The following is a 17,103-nucleotide window of genomic DNA, read 5'->3' as shown; positions in this document are numbered from 1 at the left end:
TATTAACTATATTTTTTTCTCAGTGTAACGTATCATATCATAATTAAATTTGTTATAAATAAATATATGTATAATAATATTAAGTATGTAATAAAATTTATGTAAACTATGTCCAGATAAATACTATCATATTTCCTTTTTTAAATTGCACAATAATTACTAATAAATTATATATTTACTGGAATATATATATATAATAGATATTCAATACGGATATATATATATATATATATCCGTATATCTATTATGAATATCTATTCAATACAAATAGCATTTATCTTGTCGTAGTAAACTAAGTTGCATAATCGCAACTGACATAAATTATACGAAATTACACGAAATCGAAACATATAATAACAAAAATTATTTATTGATTTAATAATTTTGATAAATATTTAATTTTAAATAAAAATTTTTTATATTGAATCCATTTTTATGGATTGGATTTAAAATACGGATAGAAAAATTTCTAATCCATTTCAATTCATTTTCATTTGCTGGGGAAGCATAAATCAGGCAATAGTCGGTTTTTATTTTAAGACTATCTTAAGTAATATCCTAAGATATGTTAATACGGCTTTCTGATTGGTTCATGACATCTTAAAATTGTACTTAAAACGATCTTAAATATAAGATCAGAGGCTCGATTGTGTAAAATGAGATGAAAATTACAAAAGTGAGCAATGATTACTATTAAACCAATTAAATTACTAGACCAATTAAATTACTAATATTATAGTGAATTACGAATATTCTTTGTTTACTTTTGTAATTTTCATCTCATTTCAAGATACAATCGATCCCCTGACTATGAATACAGGCAGAAAGAAACCTAAATCTCTATTAATTTGATAGATTTTAGTTATTTCAGCGATTTATTTCTATCATGAGAACCGCAAAAAAATGGACATTGATGTATAATTTACATCCATTTCTTCAGAGGGCAGTAGTGCGCAGCATTTTGCGGTTACAGGAAGAAGGTCTTCACGTCTTCTCTCAGGTTTCTTTCTGCTTGTATCTTTTATCGCTCGTTATCTTGCGGAAGTTTCGTCTCTATACATATTCCGATGATCCACGGCATATCAAACATTTTTCCCACTTCAGCTGACTCCAGCTCTACTGTTAGTATACATTGGCAATATACGTCACGCGTACGCAAGCCAACACAACAACAAAGAGAAATCAGTTGGATCAGTATGGCAGCATTGACAGTTGTGTAATTTTTCTACGACATATCAACTCGTCTAGATAAATAAACGTTGCCTGATCGCGGATCAATCGCAAACAGATCGTTGCAAGTCATTCTATTAGTTATTTTTCGAAATGGGAGTGATATTCCTCGAACATATCGGTGGCAGTCGCCTATTCTCCTGCGCTTCCTGCGACACCAATCTCACCAATAGGTCACAGCTCGTGAGCACACGTTTCACAGGTGCCACGGGACGTGCATTTCTCTTCAGCAAAGTCGTCAACCTGAATTATAGGTGCGTCTATTTATTGTACAAGATCATTAGTATGAAATGAATTTTCTCGAATGATTTGTGTTTTTGTATTCAAGTTTTCAAGGTCTGCCGTTATGAAATATTTGTTAGATTGCATTCTTTTCAACTATTGTGTTCCTATTAAATTAAATCATTCATTTTTTTTTGTTTTTTTTTCTCCAACGGAAAGAAAAAGAAGAAAAATGAAAAGCCTGTTTTTTTTATCTGAATTTCTGTGCAAGAAATAGGTAAAACGAATAAACCTTTTTCAGGATCTATCATTATGAAATATTTATTAAATTACTTTCTTTTCAGATGCTTTCCGTCTGATAACACAAGTCGTTCTATTTTTTTATGCTTCTCAACAAGAGATAATATAGTGATTATTTACAATGATCATTTCTTCTTGATATTACAACAAGGATGTAACGATTCATCACAATATAAATCTCTTGACTGAAAAGTACTACATTAGTCATCGAATGCCAAGAAAAGTAGAATCTGTTGACTGCTATTACCAGACTATGGTTTTTTGTCAGAGATTACATTTTTACATGAATCTTTGGTTCTCTTTTTTACATTTTTGAAAGAACACATTACAATACAGTAACAATTTTGAAAATAGTTTCAAAAGATAAATAAAATTTCTGATTTTTAAGCTGGAGAAAATTGATAACTGTTGTATTGATTTGTGTTATTAAATAGAAAGCACTCTTTGATTGTTGTGTAGTTAATTTTTTCTGTATATTTTATAGTTGAATCAAACATATATTAGAAAATATAAATAATATATTCAATTGAATATAAAATTTATATGATATCCATCATGCGTCTATCATTTAACTCTATATATGATGTACAGTGAGGTTCAGGATAGAGTGATGCTGACGGGTCGCCACATGGTTCGAGACGTCAGCTGCAAAAACTGTGATGCTAAGCTTGGGTGGGTGTACGAATTCGCAACAGATGAGCAACAACGGTACAAGGAAGGTCGTGTTATCCTGGAACGAGCTCTTGTCACAGAGAGCGACGGATTGACGGAGCATAATGTTCAACAATAATGTTTAATATTTAATACCAAGTAGCATTTAATATATTAAGAAACAATCTAACATAGGAACTCTCATATAAGTTATAGTAATATTTAATCTTGTCAATTACAAAAGATTCTTGGTTAGTATCCGACTTGTTTGTGCATAAGCAAGTATTGACAACGTTACTTTCTTGTGATAAGAGACATTCAACATTTTCGTGAATATGACATAGTTCCTATTTCGTAAAAGGAAATTTCTCGAATTCCGACCTTTATTTTGTCACCCTCTCAGATTTACGTCTATTTTTCGCATCAGATCCTATTCACGACAATTGTTGAATCTATAAAAGTGTAAACATCATTGGTATTTTCTTGTAGATGGAACATTAATAAACTGACCTCAGTGGCAAATATGTTTGTCAAGAAAATTAAGAAAACGTGAGTATACACAATTTAGTGAGCGTGTATCATTGTAAGTGCAATATAGATACAATTGAACATGGATCATGTAGCTTTATTTATATCCTTTCAATAAATTTGACAGAAGCAACAATGTACATACTTGCGTAGAATTGGTGCTAGACGCGATTGAGGTATTTAAGTTATTTCTTTTTATACACGTTTCTATTGTTGATTAACTTTAATTTTGGTTCAATTTTTTACCTTTTTCTAATTCTTAGAACTAGAAAAAGATGAAAAATAAGTTAAATTGAAATTAAAATTAATCTATATATTGGTAGAAAGAGGCATTAGCTGAATTTTTGCATGGTTTATTGGAAAAAAAAGAAGAAAGATTAACGATGCAAAAAATTCAGTTAAAAAGAACATGTTTTTTAATTTCTTTTGGTAAAAATTAAAATAAATCCTTAAGAAATATTAAATTCTCTCACAGGTATAAATTGAGAAGGCACATAAAGACTTTCAAAATCTCATGAAAGCTACGTTTTGAAAACTTCAAATACTTTCCAAAGAAATAAAGGTCATGTTCAACATTTAGACGTATAAACATAAAACATAACGATGAAAAGAAGTGTTTAGATTTAGCAATGAATATGAAACTTTGATACAAACTTAGTAATATTACGGAAGCGTTTACTTTGTACTTTAGATAAGCGGATAATGATTCTACAGAGAACAAAAATAAAATTATATTTCTTAATCTTAAAAGATTTAGAGAACGATAAAAGACCACAATAAGTGATAGATTTACGAAATTGTTTTCATGACAAATTTTTTTTAATCGCGTTGACTTCCCAATTAATAGATAATCGGTGAGGAGATTAACGGTATTTCCGTTCTCTAATTTATCGCTAGTTTCAACATAATATATGCATATCGAATGCGCACATTTGCATTTATAATTTTCTAATATACTTTGAATACATAAGTTTTGTATAATTTTTGTATCTAATCGATTTTCTAAATTTGTTGAGGTCTATTTTAATCCTTATCGTATTATAATGTATAAATAAGATATAAAAGTTTCGTCATCATTTTATACTTTGTTATCGTGTTTAATTATTAAACAAGAAAATCGAAACATTTATGATAAAAATGAATGACTAAAGAATACAAAATTTATCAATTATACACACAAAAATGTAGTTCCTTTTAATAAATTATATATTTGATAAATTATATATTATTATAATGACTCACATAATTAATAAATTTTTTTACCTTGTATGTATTGTTTTTTAGGCATTTATTTTTATCTTACATGTTTCAATTTTCTTATTTAATAGTTAGGCATGATAAAGTATAAAATGATGATGAAACTCTTGTATCTCCATACATATATACAATAAGAAATAAGAATGTGCATTAAAAAAATATAAGGTTATGCGACTTTATAAAACAAATTTTAATTCTTCTCTTTTTATAACCAGTCTAGTCTCCATAAATTCTTACATGAATTAATATTAATGTAAATTATACAATAGTGATTATATTATTTATTTTTTGTTTGTATTATTGTTAAGTCCTTTTAATACTTTAAATAAATAAAACAAATCATTATCTTTCATTCATTATTTTAAATTGATTAATATTAGATTGAATTTTTTAAGAAAACTGGAAACAATTCTAGTAAGATAATTCTATCAAAGTCGCCAATCTTTCTTCAGATAAGTCAATAAAGATAGAATGAAAAAAAAATTAGGAATGTTAAGAATTCACGCGAAAATTAGTTTCGTCTGAAACTAACTTTCAACAATTTTTTTGCGTCCGGTAATTTTTCCGACGGTGAATTCAACCACCGTGATGCCAATTGCCAATGCCAGCGAGATAATAGCGAACGATTCTGGAATGAAGCTGCGCGCGGTCGACGCACCCGAGAGAGACAAACGAACCGCGCCCGCGGATGCGCTGTGATTGGTCAATCGCCCTGCGTCCCGTGACGTAGCGGCGCCACCAATCCGCGACCAGCAAGACGCCGCGCCACGAGCGAAGCCAAGCGGATGGCTATGTATAATTCTGGCATCACTGCGGAGTGCGATAGACTAGAGAGCAGTGTGGTCACGTAGTCCCATCGCGCCGCATGGTGGATGGACATTACTCCCGTTCGGTCACCGGAAAAAAATGCTGTAAATTTGTGCGTCGTCGCCGTTGCATCGAAGCGGAAGGAGCGCGTGCCAGCGGAGATTATCCCTCGTCGGATCACTTTTACGGTAATTATTGTGTGCACTTGACCACAAGAATATTCGCGAGGAAGCAAGAGGAGAAAGAGAGGAGGAGGCTCATGCTTGTCCGACGACATCGACGCACCGATCAACTGAAGTGAGCGGCAATCCGTTTCATATCGAGGGATGCATCCCTCAGCGAGAGAGCGCGATTTCGCAGTTGGCGGATCGCCCTTATCCCGCGTCATCGTCGCCGTTTGTATCCATCGAGATCCATCCGTTGATCGATCTCTCTCGATCTTTCCCGGCGGAGGGATCTTCGTTCTCCCTTGTTTTCGTCTCTTCGTTCTTCGTCCCCGCCCCCACCAACGTGTATACGTTTCGCATCGTCGTGTCTCTCTCTCTCTCTCTCCCTCTCTCTCTCTCTCTCTCTCTCTCTCGTAATCTGTCTCGCCCTGTTACCGGTTTCTCTCCGTTTCTCTCTTTCTTGCTGGTCCTCGCTTGTCACGTCGAACGCGCACACTCACGCAGGCGTTCCGTATACGTACACACATACCTACACACACGACGCGCGACGTTGACAAGGGCGAATACCGACGGAGAGTCTTGGGACGCCGAGGATGTGAATTTCTGCGTAGTTTCCGCAAACGGGGAAACTTCCGGGAAGCGATGCCAATGCTTTTCAGCAACGAGACAATAAGAAAAAAGAAAAGATATCTTATCGGCTTTCCCTCTCGTGAGGCGCCGCTCCTCTTCCCCCTCCCGCACCGCCCACCACATCGCCTGGTGTCGCGCGCGCGAGATGCCATTGCACCGCCGAACGGATCGCAGCAGGAAAAGCTATAAATACACACGCATCGCGCGCGGGGTAAACAAACTTGACCTCAGCGGAATTCTCTTATCGGTGATACAGTAGGCGAGCGACTTTGAGGTTATGTGTCGCGAACACGTCCTTCGAATTCGACGCGTCGTACAGACGGCGATAAATCCCGGCCGGTGCTTAGATGCGCGACAAGGTAAACCTGCTGCGAGCAGGAAACGCATTGTGGTAACGGAATATTTGCCATCCATTATATAATTTTCTCGAGGATTACTCGTTCTTTCGCGGCGATCAAGGGAAAACTTCGCGAACTTCTCGATAATTCGAACGAGCAATAGCATGACGACGTGCCTCGTTTGACATATCGGACACTTCGTTCTCTAATTCCGTGGCACGACTGTTAAAATGAACTTTTTAATCGCTTAAAAATTCAGTTTTAGAATTTTTGTAAGATATATATTTAAGTAATTGCGATTTCGTGTATATCGTTTCTTGTGAGATTTCATAGTTGTACTTATATCTTTTTCAAAATTTTACGATAAAAGGTTTGAACTTCTTTGTTTTGCTAGATAAAAAAATGTAATTAATGTTTGTGTTTGTATACTTTTGACTTCCAAACTGGAAAGTCAAGATTGGTAGAATACATATTAAAATATAATTCTTCTATATTTCCTTTATAATATAATGTTATGTTTATATCTAGTACTACTTTGTAACATAATAATAATGATTGACTGTTTATGTGTGTTCTGTTTCTTATAAAAACATGAGTTACAGGTAGGTGATTTAAATAGAATGACATGTTTCGATTCCTTTTGTTTTTGTAGCAGAATACTGACATTGGTCAGCTACTTGAAGGCTGTGAGCACGATTGCTGTGCATTTGGCTTGAGCAGTGGTTGAAACGCTACTGCATTGCAAGAGAAATTTGTAGGTGATTCAAAATGAAGTGGACATCTGCTACTCCCTTCAATGAGCAAGTGGGCGAACTCACTCGTGTGTTCTCCCAGTGGAACGAATGTGAACAGACTGTTGTTCTTTATGCGCTGTTGCGTATTATACCTGCTGTACAAGCGAGGTTTCTCTCGCAGGCGATAGAACACTCATTGCACTCTGTGGCAGAATTAGATACCAAGGAAATAAATGCCAATAATCCAAGTAATTATCGTGTTTACGTTTTATACTTAAGAACAATTTTAAGCATGATTTTAATGGGATGTACTTCATATATCATACTTGTAAAGCAAAGTATGTTAATAATAAAATATTTTATTATAGGTTACATCAATTCATTGTCAGCAGAATCAACAGAGATTGCGATTAATCAACTCTTGACACATCTGCCTTTATTAAAGCCTGGGAATGTAGAGTGCAAAAAGAGCTATCTGGTAGCGATACCAGAATTAGTAAATCATTGTGTAAGTACGGGACAATATACAGAACAAACGCAGCAGCTTTTGAGCTATACTCTGATTCATCCTGCCATAAATGGTCAAGACAGACGTCTTTTAACTCAATGGCTCAGAGATCTAGAAGATCGTATCAGTAATACACCACCCATTACTGGTTTCGAAGATTATCCGAATGCTGCAATGAGGTGAATGAAATAATGTGATACTATAATGATACTTACATATATTCTTATATCTGTAGTATGGTTCTAAATTCGAGTTTTCTATTATTATAAGATGGGAGAATCCATGGCAGAGGAATTCCAAACATCACAATGATCAGCCAAATTCGTTTAATACACAACTAGGCGGCACGTTTAATTTACATTTTCCTGCATCAGTTAATCGTCAACGTCGTTCGAATAGCTTGACACCACCGGTAGCGCCGCCGCATCACCTCGAAATTGTGGATCGTACTAATAACACAAATTCTTCATCTAGACACAAGCCGCGCAGCTTTAGTGTTTCCGGAGATCATGCCAGTAATTTTCAATTATATTTCATATATAGATAAATTTATATTGTATCCGCGCATTTCTTTAAATAAATCATCTTTTAGGCAATATTATTGGTTTGGGTCCACTGAGCCCACAGAGTTCCTGTGCGAGTAGCGGTAGCGAGGGTCGTTTGGATGATGCTTCGAATCGTTCGCTCGCGAGTGGCATGAGAGGTAGAAATGAGATTTTAATACTGTCAATCGATAATATATGAGATCACCCGAAAATACATCTTCGAAATTATGGAATCTTAATTACATCTTTCGGAGTCATCTCTAACTAATTATATTTACAGATCAGAATATCGATATCTAATTATAAATTATTCTTTTTAGATGTACAATTATGGCTTAAAACATTACGACTTCATAAATACAGTTATCTCTTTGCTACTATGAATTATGAGGATATGCTGCAATTAACGGAAGATCAATTAGCGGAACAAGGAGTTACGAAAGGTGCTAGACACAAGTTGGCTCTTTCTATCGCTAAACTACAGCAGCGATATAATACACTTTTAAATCTAGAAAAAGGTCTAGTGCAACCTAGTGCTCGCGACGGCATGCAAAACACTTCATTCTCGCAGGGACCATCATTGCTTCTTAATACAATGGAAGAACTTAAAACGATTCTTGCCACTCCCATGAAACCGAGTCAAGAGAATGATCCACAAGATATTCCTGCGCAGTTTACAAAAGTACTTGGAAAATGTATGTACAAACTAAGTGGTGTGATGGTTCCAATTTTATCAAAATTAAATAGAATTATTGATAACATTATTGTATGATTTTTCCTTTTAGTGTGCAGTAGATTGGCTTTGGAAAGCGTTGAGGATGGTATTTTGTGCACGTATGTCAACATTTTAGAAAAAGTGTTGCAGCATGACTGTTTCACCTCGAATCAGAAGGAGAAAGTACAGCAGTGGCGCAGTAGACTTGGAAATCCGCGACCAACTCCAAAGTAAGTCGAGATATATGTCTTCGTTAATATAAAATGTTTAGAGAAATATTTAAAGTAAATTGATGAGTATTGTGTGGTAACTTTCGACCTAATAGATGTAATTTTAGATGGCAACATAACTACGGATATAATAATAGAAGATATGGGAATCCACAGCAGCACAGAAAGCCAAGTTTGAATATGAATCACATTCACAATAATCATACACATAGCAATCAGTTTATGATTGCTTCACATAGAAACAGTATATCCACACCATATTTACAAAATAATCAGAATCAGAATCATAACATGAATAGTATGAATACGAATAACTTGCGCGCGGTGCATACAACCGAGAAGAGACCTAGTTTACAGGAGACCAGCTTGCAGGTAAGAAAGAATATTAAAAATCTGTAAAATTTAATATTAAAAATCTGTAACATTTTGTTTATTAATACAATGATTTTGATTTTACTTTGTAGCAATTGCAGAAAACATTACAACGTGCGTATAGCGCGCCACGTGATCATTTTGTGGGTCATTCTGCTAATGGAGCGAACGAGACGACGGAACCGGAAATCAATTCTCGCTTGGAATCCCTCTGCTTGAGAATGACTGAGCAAGCGATCGGTGGGTTCGGCGAGGCCTAATCTTCCATATTCGCGTTCTGAGATTATAAGTAAGTCCCATTTTAAATCCTTTTCGGATTTTTGACTCCGAAAACTGAGGGAAATTCTGTTCGCCAAAACATGAGTCATCTCTATCTCGTGCTCGCTCGTGTTTTGGCAAACCATGTTGAGTCATTGTTTTAAAGTGATATTGCAATGGAGACGACACATTTTTTTGGTGTGCAAATACCTGCGTATATACACACTTATGCTTTAATATCCTAACCAAATGGAGAAAAAAAATGTCCGAAATGTGCGACATTATTGAGAGAGAGATAAAGATAGGTTTCTTTTTTCGAAGATTGAACACTTACACATAATACACATACACAAATTATTTTTTATTAATGTCCGATGCAGTTGTATTATTTAATTGACAGAATTTGGCAAGCCAAATGCTAGAAAGATAGATTCTTTCCTCGATTGTTTGCTGCAACCATATATATAAAGATATTATATAAGAAAAAGTATATATATATATACACGCATATAATAGGATTTTATGAAGCAGAAAGAAAGGAATTTTTAATCATAAAATACGAGGAAAGAAAGATGGAAAAGATGACATTACATCACCATGCGATGTTCTGCAATATTATTTTTTGTGTTATCCATTTTACGAAATGGAATTCGTCTGATTTTAAGCGCTGCGGGAAACGTTGTAGTAACGTAATTGTAATTCATTTTTAATAACTGGACTGATTTTACTTCTTTTTATTATATTACTATATTATTATTATTATTATTATTATTATTATTATTATTATTATATTTTTACTATTATTACTATCAACATCACTATTACTAGCGCTACTACTATTGCTCCTACTATTATCGCTACTACTATCATTACTATTTTATCACTATTACTATTTCCACTACTATCACTCTCACTACTGTTACTATCGCTCTTTACTGTTACTATACTCCGTCTAGGGAATGAGCATACTTAAAGGATTGCCGCTTTGTCGCATAAGTTAATTCGCGCATAAAACTTTAAAACTTAATCTCAACTGTACTAAGAAGTACGTATGGCGGCGTGTATGCTTTGTAGTTTGCGCACAGATCTCGTGATTTTTCAATTTGGTTGACGGATTTCATCCCATTTTTCTTTTTTTTTCTTATTTTTTTTAATGATACTGAACGCAAGTAAACATACAATAATAAGATATTAAGGGCCTTACGTGAAAGATGAACAAACGTATGAGGTGTAGAAATTTGATATTATAAAGTAGCAGCGAAATTCGAGGGAGGTAGACTGGCGCTGTACGTATTATGGCGCGACATCGAAATCTGTGGCTTTAAATTATAAGCATACATCGTATCTAATCTATTTAGCATGTGTTAAAGTAGCGTCGCGAGTAATGTAGCATAATATTTTTTCGTGCAAGCAGAAAATTAAATTTATTAAATCGCATAACGCTAGTGAATAATAACCGATTAACCATGAAATAAGAAAAAAAATATATAACGAAAGACTGAATAATTCACGCGCCATGATCCGTCGATTTAGATTATCTGGATGCTTCACTGTCCCTTCCGTTCGTACGATTTCATGCGCGCGTGAATAGAATAATTGGAGAAGACTGTGAAGATGGAAAAACTTGTCAAAATAATTAAGAATTAGCGAGCGCGCGAGAGAGAAAATAAGAGCGAAAGAGATTTAAAAAAAAATGAGCGAGAGCGAATACCGAGGTTGAAGAAGATGAAACTAGTTAATTAGTATATATTATATTAGTGATTATTGTAACAATTATATTCTGCTAGAGGATAATACATGTAAGATCGCGCGGTGATTTCTCGAATCCAGGAGTATCCTGTTAGAATAAAGCTAAGAACTGTCTATTTAGTAATAATCGTACACACACTGAAGGGATGACCATACTTAATCATTATTTCGTTTCACATACGCGATACCTTTTACTCGATCAGCGGCAATAGCAGCACCACCAAAACTATCCGATCGGTTATATATACATATATATTGCGAAGGATGAAACTCCACGAATTCCAAGAGAGATGATCAAAAGCTAGTCAAACGTTTCTAATTTCTACCAGTTAATCTGTATAGTTAATTAATTGTACATTAAAACTACATACACACATTATCAGAATTAGGATGACACTTGAAAGAAAACATATACAATCCACATCTTATACACACATACGTATAGACAGGTATATACATTCGCACTCGTGCGCGCACACACAGACACTCATACATATTCGCCACGTTGTACACGCAATAAGTAAAGCGATTCGAACGAGAACGCATGAAAAAGCTCAAAGACTGCTCCTAAGCGACATCAGGAATTTCATTCAGCGTAGAATTACTACTTATATATTTCATCTAATTGAAGCGCAGCATCTAATCTCCAACTAAAAAAGGCAGGACCTGAACTATATAAAGGATGCAAAGAGATTTTATCCGCATATACATATAGCGATCAGAGCTAAAGGAAGGAAAAAAGAAAGGGGGAAAAAGGGGAAAAAAGTTGTAATCAATCCTGCCGAGGATCGAAGGCCGCCGCTACGTTAATTTTCTGCCGATCGATCATTAATTTATCGTCATTGTTGTTTGTGGTAAACTTTACGGAATAGCGTAAACATATGTACTTAGTACTTTGCACAACCTCTGTCAGGATCGACAGACGCCTTGCTCAAAATTAACTGTCGGCGGCGGTTTGTTTCGTGATTTTCGAAAGGCGCGAAGACTGGCGATGCGCGAACGAGTGAAAACGAACGGATAAACAAATCAACGAGATATTCAGCTGAAACGTTTAGTCGCAAAGTGGAGAATCACAAAGAGGATAATGTGTATCCTATGTGTAGGAACACACTTCGAATAATCCTGAAAGAAGCGTTTTCTTAATATAAGATAGATGTTAATAAATGTAAAATGCATGTTTTGCATTATGTAGTTACTAAAAAAATTCAAAAATATAACAGTTACTGAAATAATGGACGTGATGTTAATGAAGTTCATGAAAGGTAACACGAAGTTTTTCCATTTTAAAGAGTGTACTTACATATTAATGGAATAATTCACTTCGTATCGATGCGATATCCAATTTCTATTAGTATGTAAATACTAATGATTTTTAACTCCTTGCGATTTTCCAGTTCGCGTTATTTATATATGCGCGTGTGCACATTTTATTTGCTTGACTCGTTACATTCATTTCGGGTTCTCTGGCTATCCTTTTAATTTGGATAGCAGTAAAATGTACCACGTTTGCCGCGTTCTCTGTTATCCGCTCGTTGACCTCGATTCAGGATAGGCGAAAGTAGGATAAACGAATGATATGTACGGGTTGAAAATTCGCGGATTATTCTTTGGCCGGACACTTACAATGACCATCAGCGACTGCTTAGGAATTGCGCTATTGATTACAATAGTAGTAGTAATAGACTATTTGGAATGATTTTTCTTGATTGCGATTTCGAGAACAAGACGATGTGAGTTTCCGGCTGAAGATATTCACGAGACCCAGCAAATGGTAATTAGATCCGATGTGGATAAGTATAAGACCGATGTGTCGTAGCGACTGATTTACTTTAAAGAAAGCGCGTCGCGCGACCGGAAAGCACGCCGCGGGACGCTTTTTTTCTTGTACGTGAGGGGTCTCGCATCCCTCGCTGGAGTACTAGTGTTCACGTTTTGCCGCAGCTTCTCCGGATAATATTAGATAAGTCGTAATAAGACCCTTCGTCAGATTGCTAACTGGGATACATTAGTCACATAAGTAAGCTGGGCAACTTGTAAAAATGCAATTTTTGTACTGTTATAAAAAGTTAAATAGACGAGGGTACACTGACGTTGTAGCGTGAAAGAACATTTTTCAATAAAAGATTTTTCATACGCATACATTGCGTGACTATTATTAATATTAAGCCTGTATACAAATAAATTAAACGAGAGAATTGGTTTTAACTTGCTAAGTAGTAATCAGTTCCAAAACGTTATCTCTCTTGTTCTATTATCTTATATTAGAGAGAGAGAAAGAAATAATATCTATTTTAAGAACTTAATATCTTGAATATATAAAATAATTTGACGAAAGTACAAACATACAACATTAATCTTTTCCAATTCCAAGACATTACTGAAAATGAAGGTATCACTGTCAGATATATTAATCATAAGATAATAACAAAAATTGATATTTCATTATTTCTTATGTAGTTACATTTAATTAAGAATGTTTCATTTATTTGAACGGTAATAGATGAGATGTGTGAAAAAAAAAGAAAAACATGTGATTGTGATTTTATAGTTCTCTAAACAGCATTTATTTTCTTCTTTTGTTACATTTCTGAAGTCGCGTCCCATCCGAAGACGTTGTGCACAATTTTAACGGTGAAAGATAATATTAAACGTCGATACAATGTCATCGTTCCGTGTAATATATAAATATTTAGACCTGTGCCGGCGACAAACGCGTACGCCGAATCTAGAATCATGTGATTTGTTCGATCGACTTTGTGTGCGTGCGCGCACGCGCGCGCGCGCGTGTGTGTGTGTGTGTGTGTGTGTCATCTCTCCATTCCCTACCCATCATCTCTAACGGAATGGCTACGTACATACGCAGGAATTCAATATATTAATGTATCTTTTTATCGATGTAAGGTTGTTGAAATATCGGATACGAGTACAAAACGATTCTTGTGATAACGAGGCGTTACATTCACGAATTCGCCTTTTTTTTCAAATTGTACTTTAACAACTTTGATAAATTAAAATCTCGATTTTTTTTCAAACTCTAGATCACTTATACAATGAAGGATAGATCTCAAACAATAGAAATGTCTAAAGATTCTTGAAATTTTGAATATTCAAATTTTTATGGTGATTGAGAATTAATTAATGTTAGACAAAAAATTAATATTGATTAGAGGTTTTTCAATCAGAATTCTACCTATAATATAGAAGTAGGTAGATAGAAAAAGAGAATTTAATTAATCATGATGGTAGTACAACATAATAGATTGTGCTCGACTTTGTTGTTCGTACCAAACATTTGAAGAACCTTTTTTCGTTTCTATACACTCACGCGTTCCGTCTAATACGAAGTGGCTACAAAATAATAATAAATACTTACAGTCTATCTAACGACTACTCTTAAGTTTGAAATGCAAAGGATCAATCATCGCTTAAATCGTACAGTTAAATAGACAATATCCACATACTTAAAGTTAGATCGTAATTTAATATATGTTCGGTATAATATAAACATCGATTTATCTCGCTTCCTCTCTTCATCATGCATACACATGCAACACGAGTGCGTAAATTCTACCTTTTATCTATACACATATTTACAGATCGACGATACGTTTTTCTGTTACGAACGCAGACCAACATGACACTGTTAATGCGATGAAATTCATGAATTCCAAAGACAACGAGATGAGAAACCATTTAATCTAATATTAAATAGTTTGTAGCTAAACATGTTTTTTCTTTATTATAGATTCTGCATATTGAAGTTATTATGGTAAGATGCAACTTCAATATATCGCTTTGACTATACCACTATCGTATCGTCCATTAGGCGAGCTTTTACCTATTTTATCGCGTTGACTTAAAAACAGAATTGCGTCAAACTGAAACTATTTTCTGTAATTTGCAGTTATATATTTAAGATGTCTATAGAAATTTTTATCAAACGATTTTTGAGGATAACAATCTTGTCTTGTTTAAACGTGATAACGTTTTGACTGGGCATTGGTGTTCATATTATTCCTAAGTACCGTCGAAAAATTTTTCGAAGATGATTAAGAGGGAACAGAAAATGCTAAGAGTGCACTCTCGCTGAAGAATTTTCATTATAATTTCCCAACCCAGTAGTTCGAATTTAAAAATTCGGCAATATACTATCTATACTGTATTTTATATTATTTTTAGACAATAACAGGTAATATACTATCTCTTCAAAGCAGAACAATTTTTTCATAAAAGTGAATCTGTCTTTATGGAAAAATCTTTCGTAACGGCACCTTTAGCCTTCTCCATTTTCTCTTATCCTATATATCCTATATATTATAAATATCGCGAACTATGAGATGATTAATTTTAAAAAAATGATCAATAAGACTATATATTTTTTTACCCGAAAATGATAAAACACAGTAAAAAAGAAATGGTTACTCTTTACAAAGAAACATACATATACATCTACATAAATAAAATGATTTAAATACTTTTTACTTTTATGAATAAAATCGGAAAATATTCGAAACTCCTAATAGGAGCAACATTTTTAGATGACGAAGTATGTGTATTGCATACTTAAATCAAACAATTACATTTAGGAGATAGTGTCACAGCTGGTCACTAATAACTTGCAGCGATAGACTCCAGTTTTCGTCTATGTACAAAGCCTTATAATAATCATAAGAAAAACACTAGTTTCAGTAATTATTTATGTTATCTAAGCATTGATACACCACCATCCGTATAATATTACACGAGGAACACACGCCGATCACTGTTACTCAACGTGGTGATTTGCAGAACCATTTTATCAATCGGCAGCGGTATGTAATTATGTTGTTAAAATTAAGTATCACTTTTGCTGCAACTTTCCCCGTACTGTTCGGAAATTATTTCATCGGTAAACGCCATAAATGACTAAAATGATTCCGCAAACATTCTTTTCTTAACGGCTCTCTGCTTTTGCAAAATCTCCTCTTTGGTCTCGTATATTCAAATAGAATATTTATAATACAACGCGACATGAAGAATTCCACTTGTCGCGTCACATTACATGTTTTCGTCATATTTCATAGTACGCTTGGCGACTAACAATCGGATCGAACCCATATTCTATTTGAGGATCGACTAACATGTAATATGGCATTACAGAATGAAAAAAATATACACATAGTCGTACGTAACGACATTCTTAAATCGAGTACGCTAATAATACTTGTCATGCAATATCAGTATAACATTTCGTGTTCGACGACTGCTAAAATTCGCATCCCGCATTTTGTTCCTACGCTAAATTTAATCATCTCCCCGCTCTGCTAAAGGCTACGATTTGCATTCGTACATTCTTACATTCAACGCTAAATGTGATCGTTTGATTTTAGAGATTTATTTGTCTCGTTACGAAGATCGTGTTTAACAATTTAACAGTCCTTAGAATCAATATTTCGCGCTAAATACGAAATATAAATACGGCTCTATGCACCGCGAGTTCATCTATCTCTACGTTAAATCTGTTATTGGCAGTACAGAAAAAAGAAGTGTGCGCCAGATCAATAGAATGTACAAACGATGAAAACCGTGCATATTTTTCTTTCTATTTCCAGCGCAATCGCCAGAATTACATAGAATTTCCTAAACACTGTGGTATAATTACCAAAAGCTCATATCTAAAGCTCCCTCTAATCCGCATTCGAGAGTCTCTACTCTTTAAAATTATATATAGCTATATTTATCATTAAATATTTATTATTTTCTCTGTTTATAGATGCTTGTTTATATATGTTCTTTTTGGGCGTTCTGCAGATAAGCCAAATACTTTGGATAAAATCTATATATCTCTATGTTAATCATTTATGGTATGGAAAATGTCATTTG

At 34.4% G+C, this 17,103-nt stretch overlaps 2 protein-coding genes across 3 annotated transcripts; both read left to right on the top strand.

Moving 5' to 3' along the window:
- The first annotated feature begins 1,176 nt into the window (after nucleotides 1-1,176).
- LOC108689817 (protein yippee-like 5) lies at nucleotides 1,177-3,018 on the top strand. The gene is made up of 2 exons (XM_018196758.1): nucleotides 1,177-1,484; nucleotides 2,344-3,018. Exons 1-2 carry the CDS (start codon nucleotides 1,324-1,326, stop codon nucleotides 2,540-2,542), a joined length of 360 nt encoding a protein of 119 aa, XP_018052247.1. The 5' UTR covers nucleotides 1,177-1,323; the 3' UTR covers nucleotides 2,543-3,018.
- A 2,018-nt stretch (nucleotides 3,019-5,036) lies between these two features.
- On the top strand, nucleotides 5,037-10,203 carry LOC108689811 (protein Smaug homolog 1). 2 transcript variants are annotated; one of them, XM_018196751.1, is made up of 9 exons: nucleotides 5,037-5,183; nucleotides 6,783-7,112; nucleotides 7,233-7,551; nucleotides 7,643-7,887; nucleotides 7,965-8,075; nucleotides 8,238-8,612; nucleotides 8,703-8,862; nucleotides 8,970-9,234; nucleotides 9,327-10,203. In XM_018196751.1, the coding sequence occupies exons 2-9, from the start codon at nucleotides 6,899-6,901 to the stop codon at nucleotides 9,492-9,494; spliced, it is 1,857 nt and encodes a 618-aa protein (XP_018052240.1). In that variant the 5' UTR covers nucleotides 5,037-5,183; nucleotides 6,783-6,898; the 3' UTR covers nucleotides 9,495-10,203. The 2 variants fall into 2 exon arrangements, with proteins under 2 accessions (XP_018052240.1, XP_018052239.1); XM_018196750.1 differs by having other exon boundaries at nucleotides 8,958-9,234.
- The last annotated feature ends 6,900 nt before the right edge of the window (nucleotides 10,204-17,103 follow it).

The sequence above is a fragment of the Atta colombica genome, unplaced genomic scaffold (assembly GCF_001594045.1).
Source record: "Atta colombica isolate Treedump-2 unplaced genomic scaffold, Acol1.0 scaffold277, whole genome shotgun sequence".
Classification (NCBI taxonomy): Eukaryota; Metazoa; Arthropoda; class Insecta; order Hymenoptera; family Formicidae; genus Atta; species Atta colombica.
This window is presented reverse-complemented; position numbering and strand designations above follow the sequence as displayed.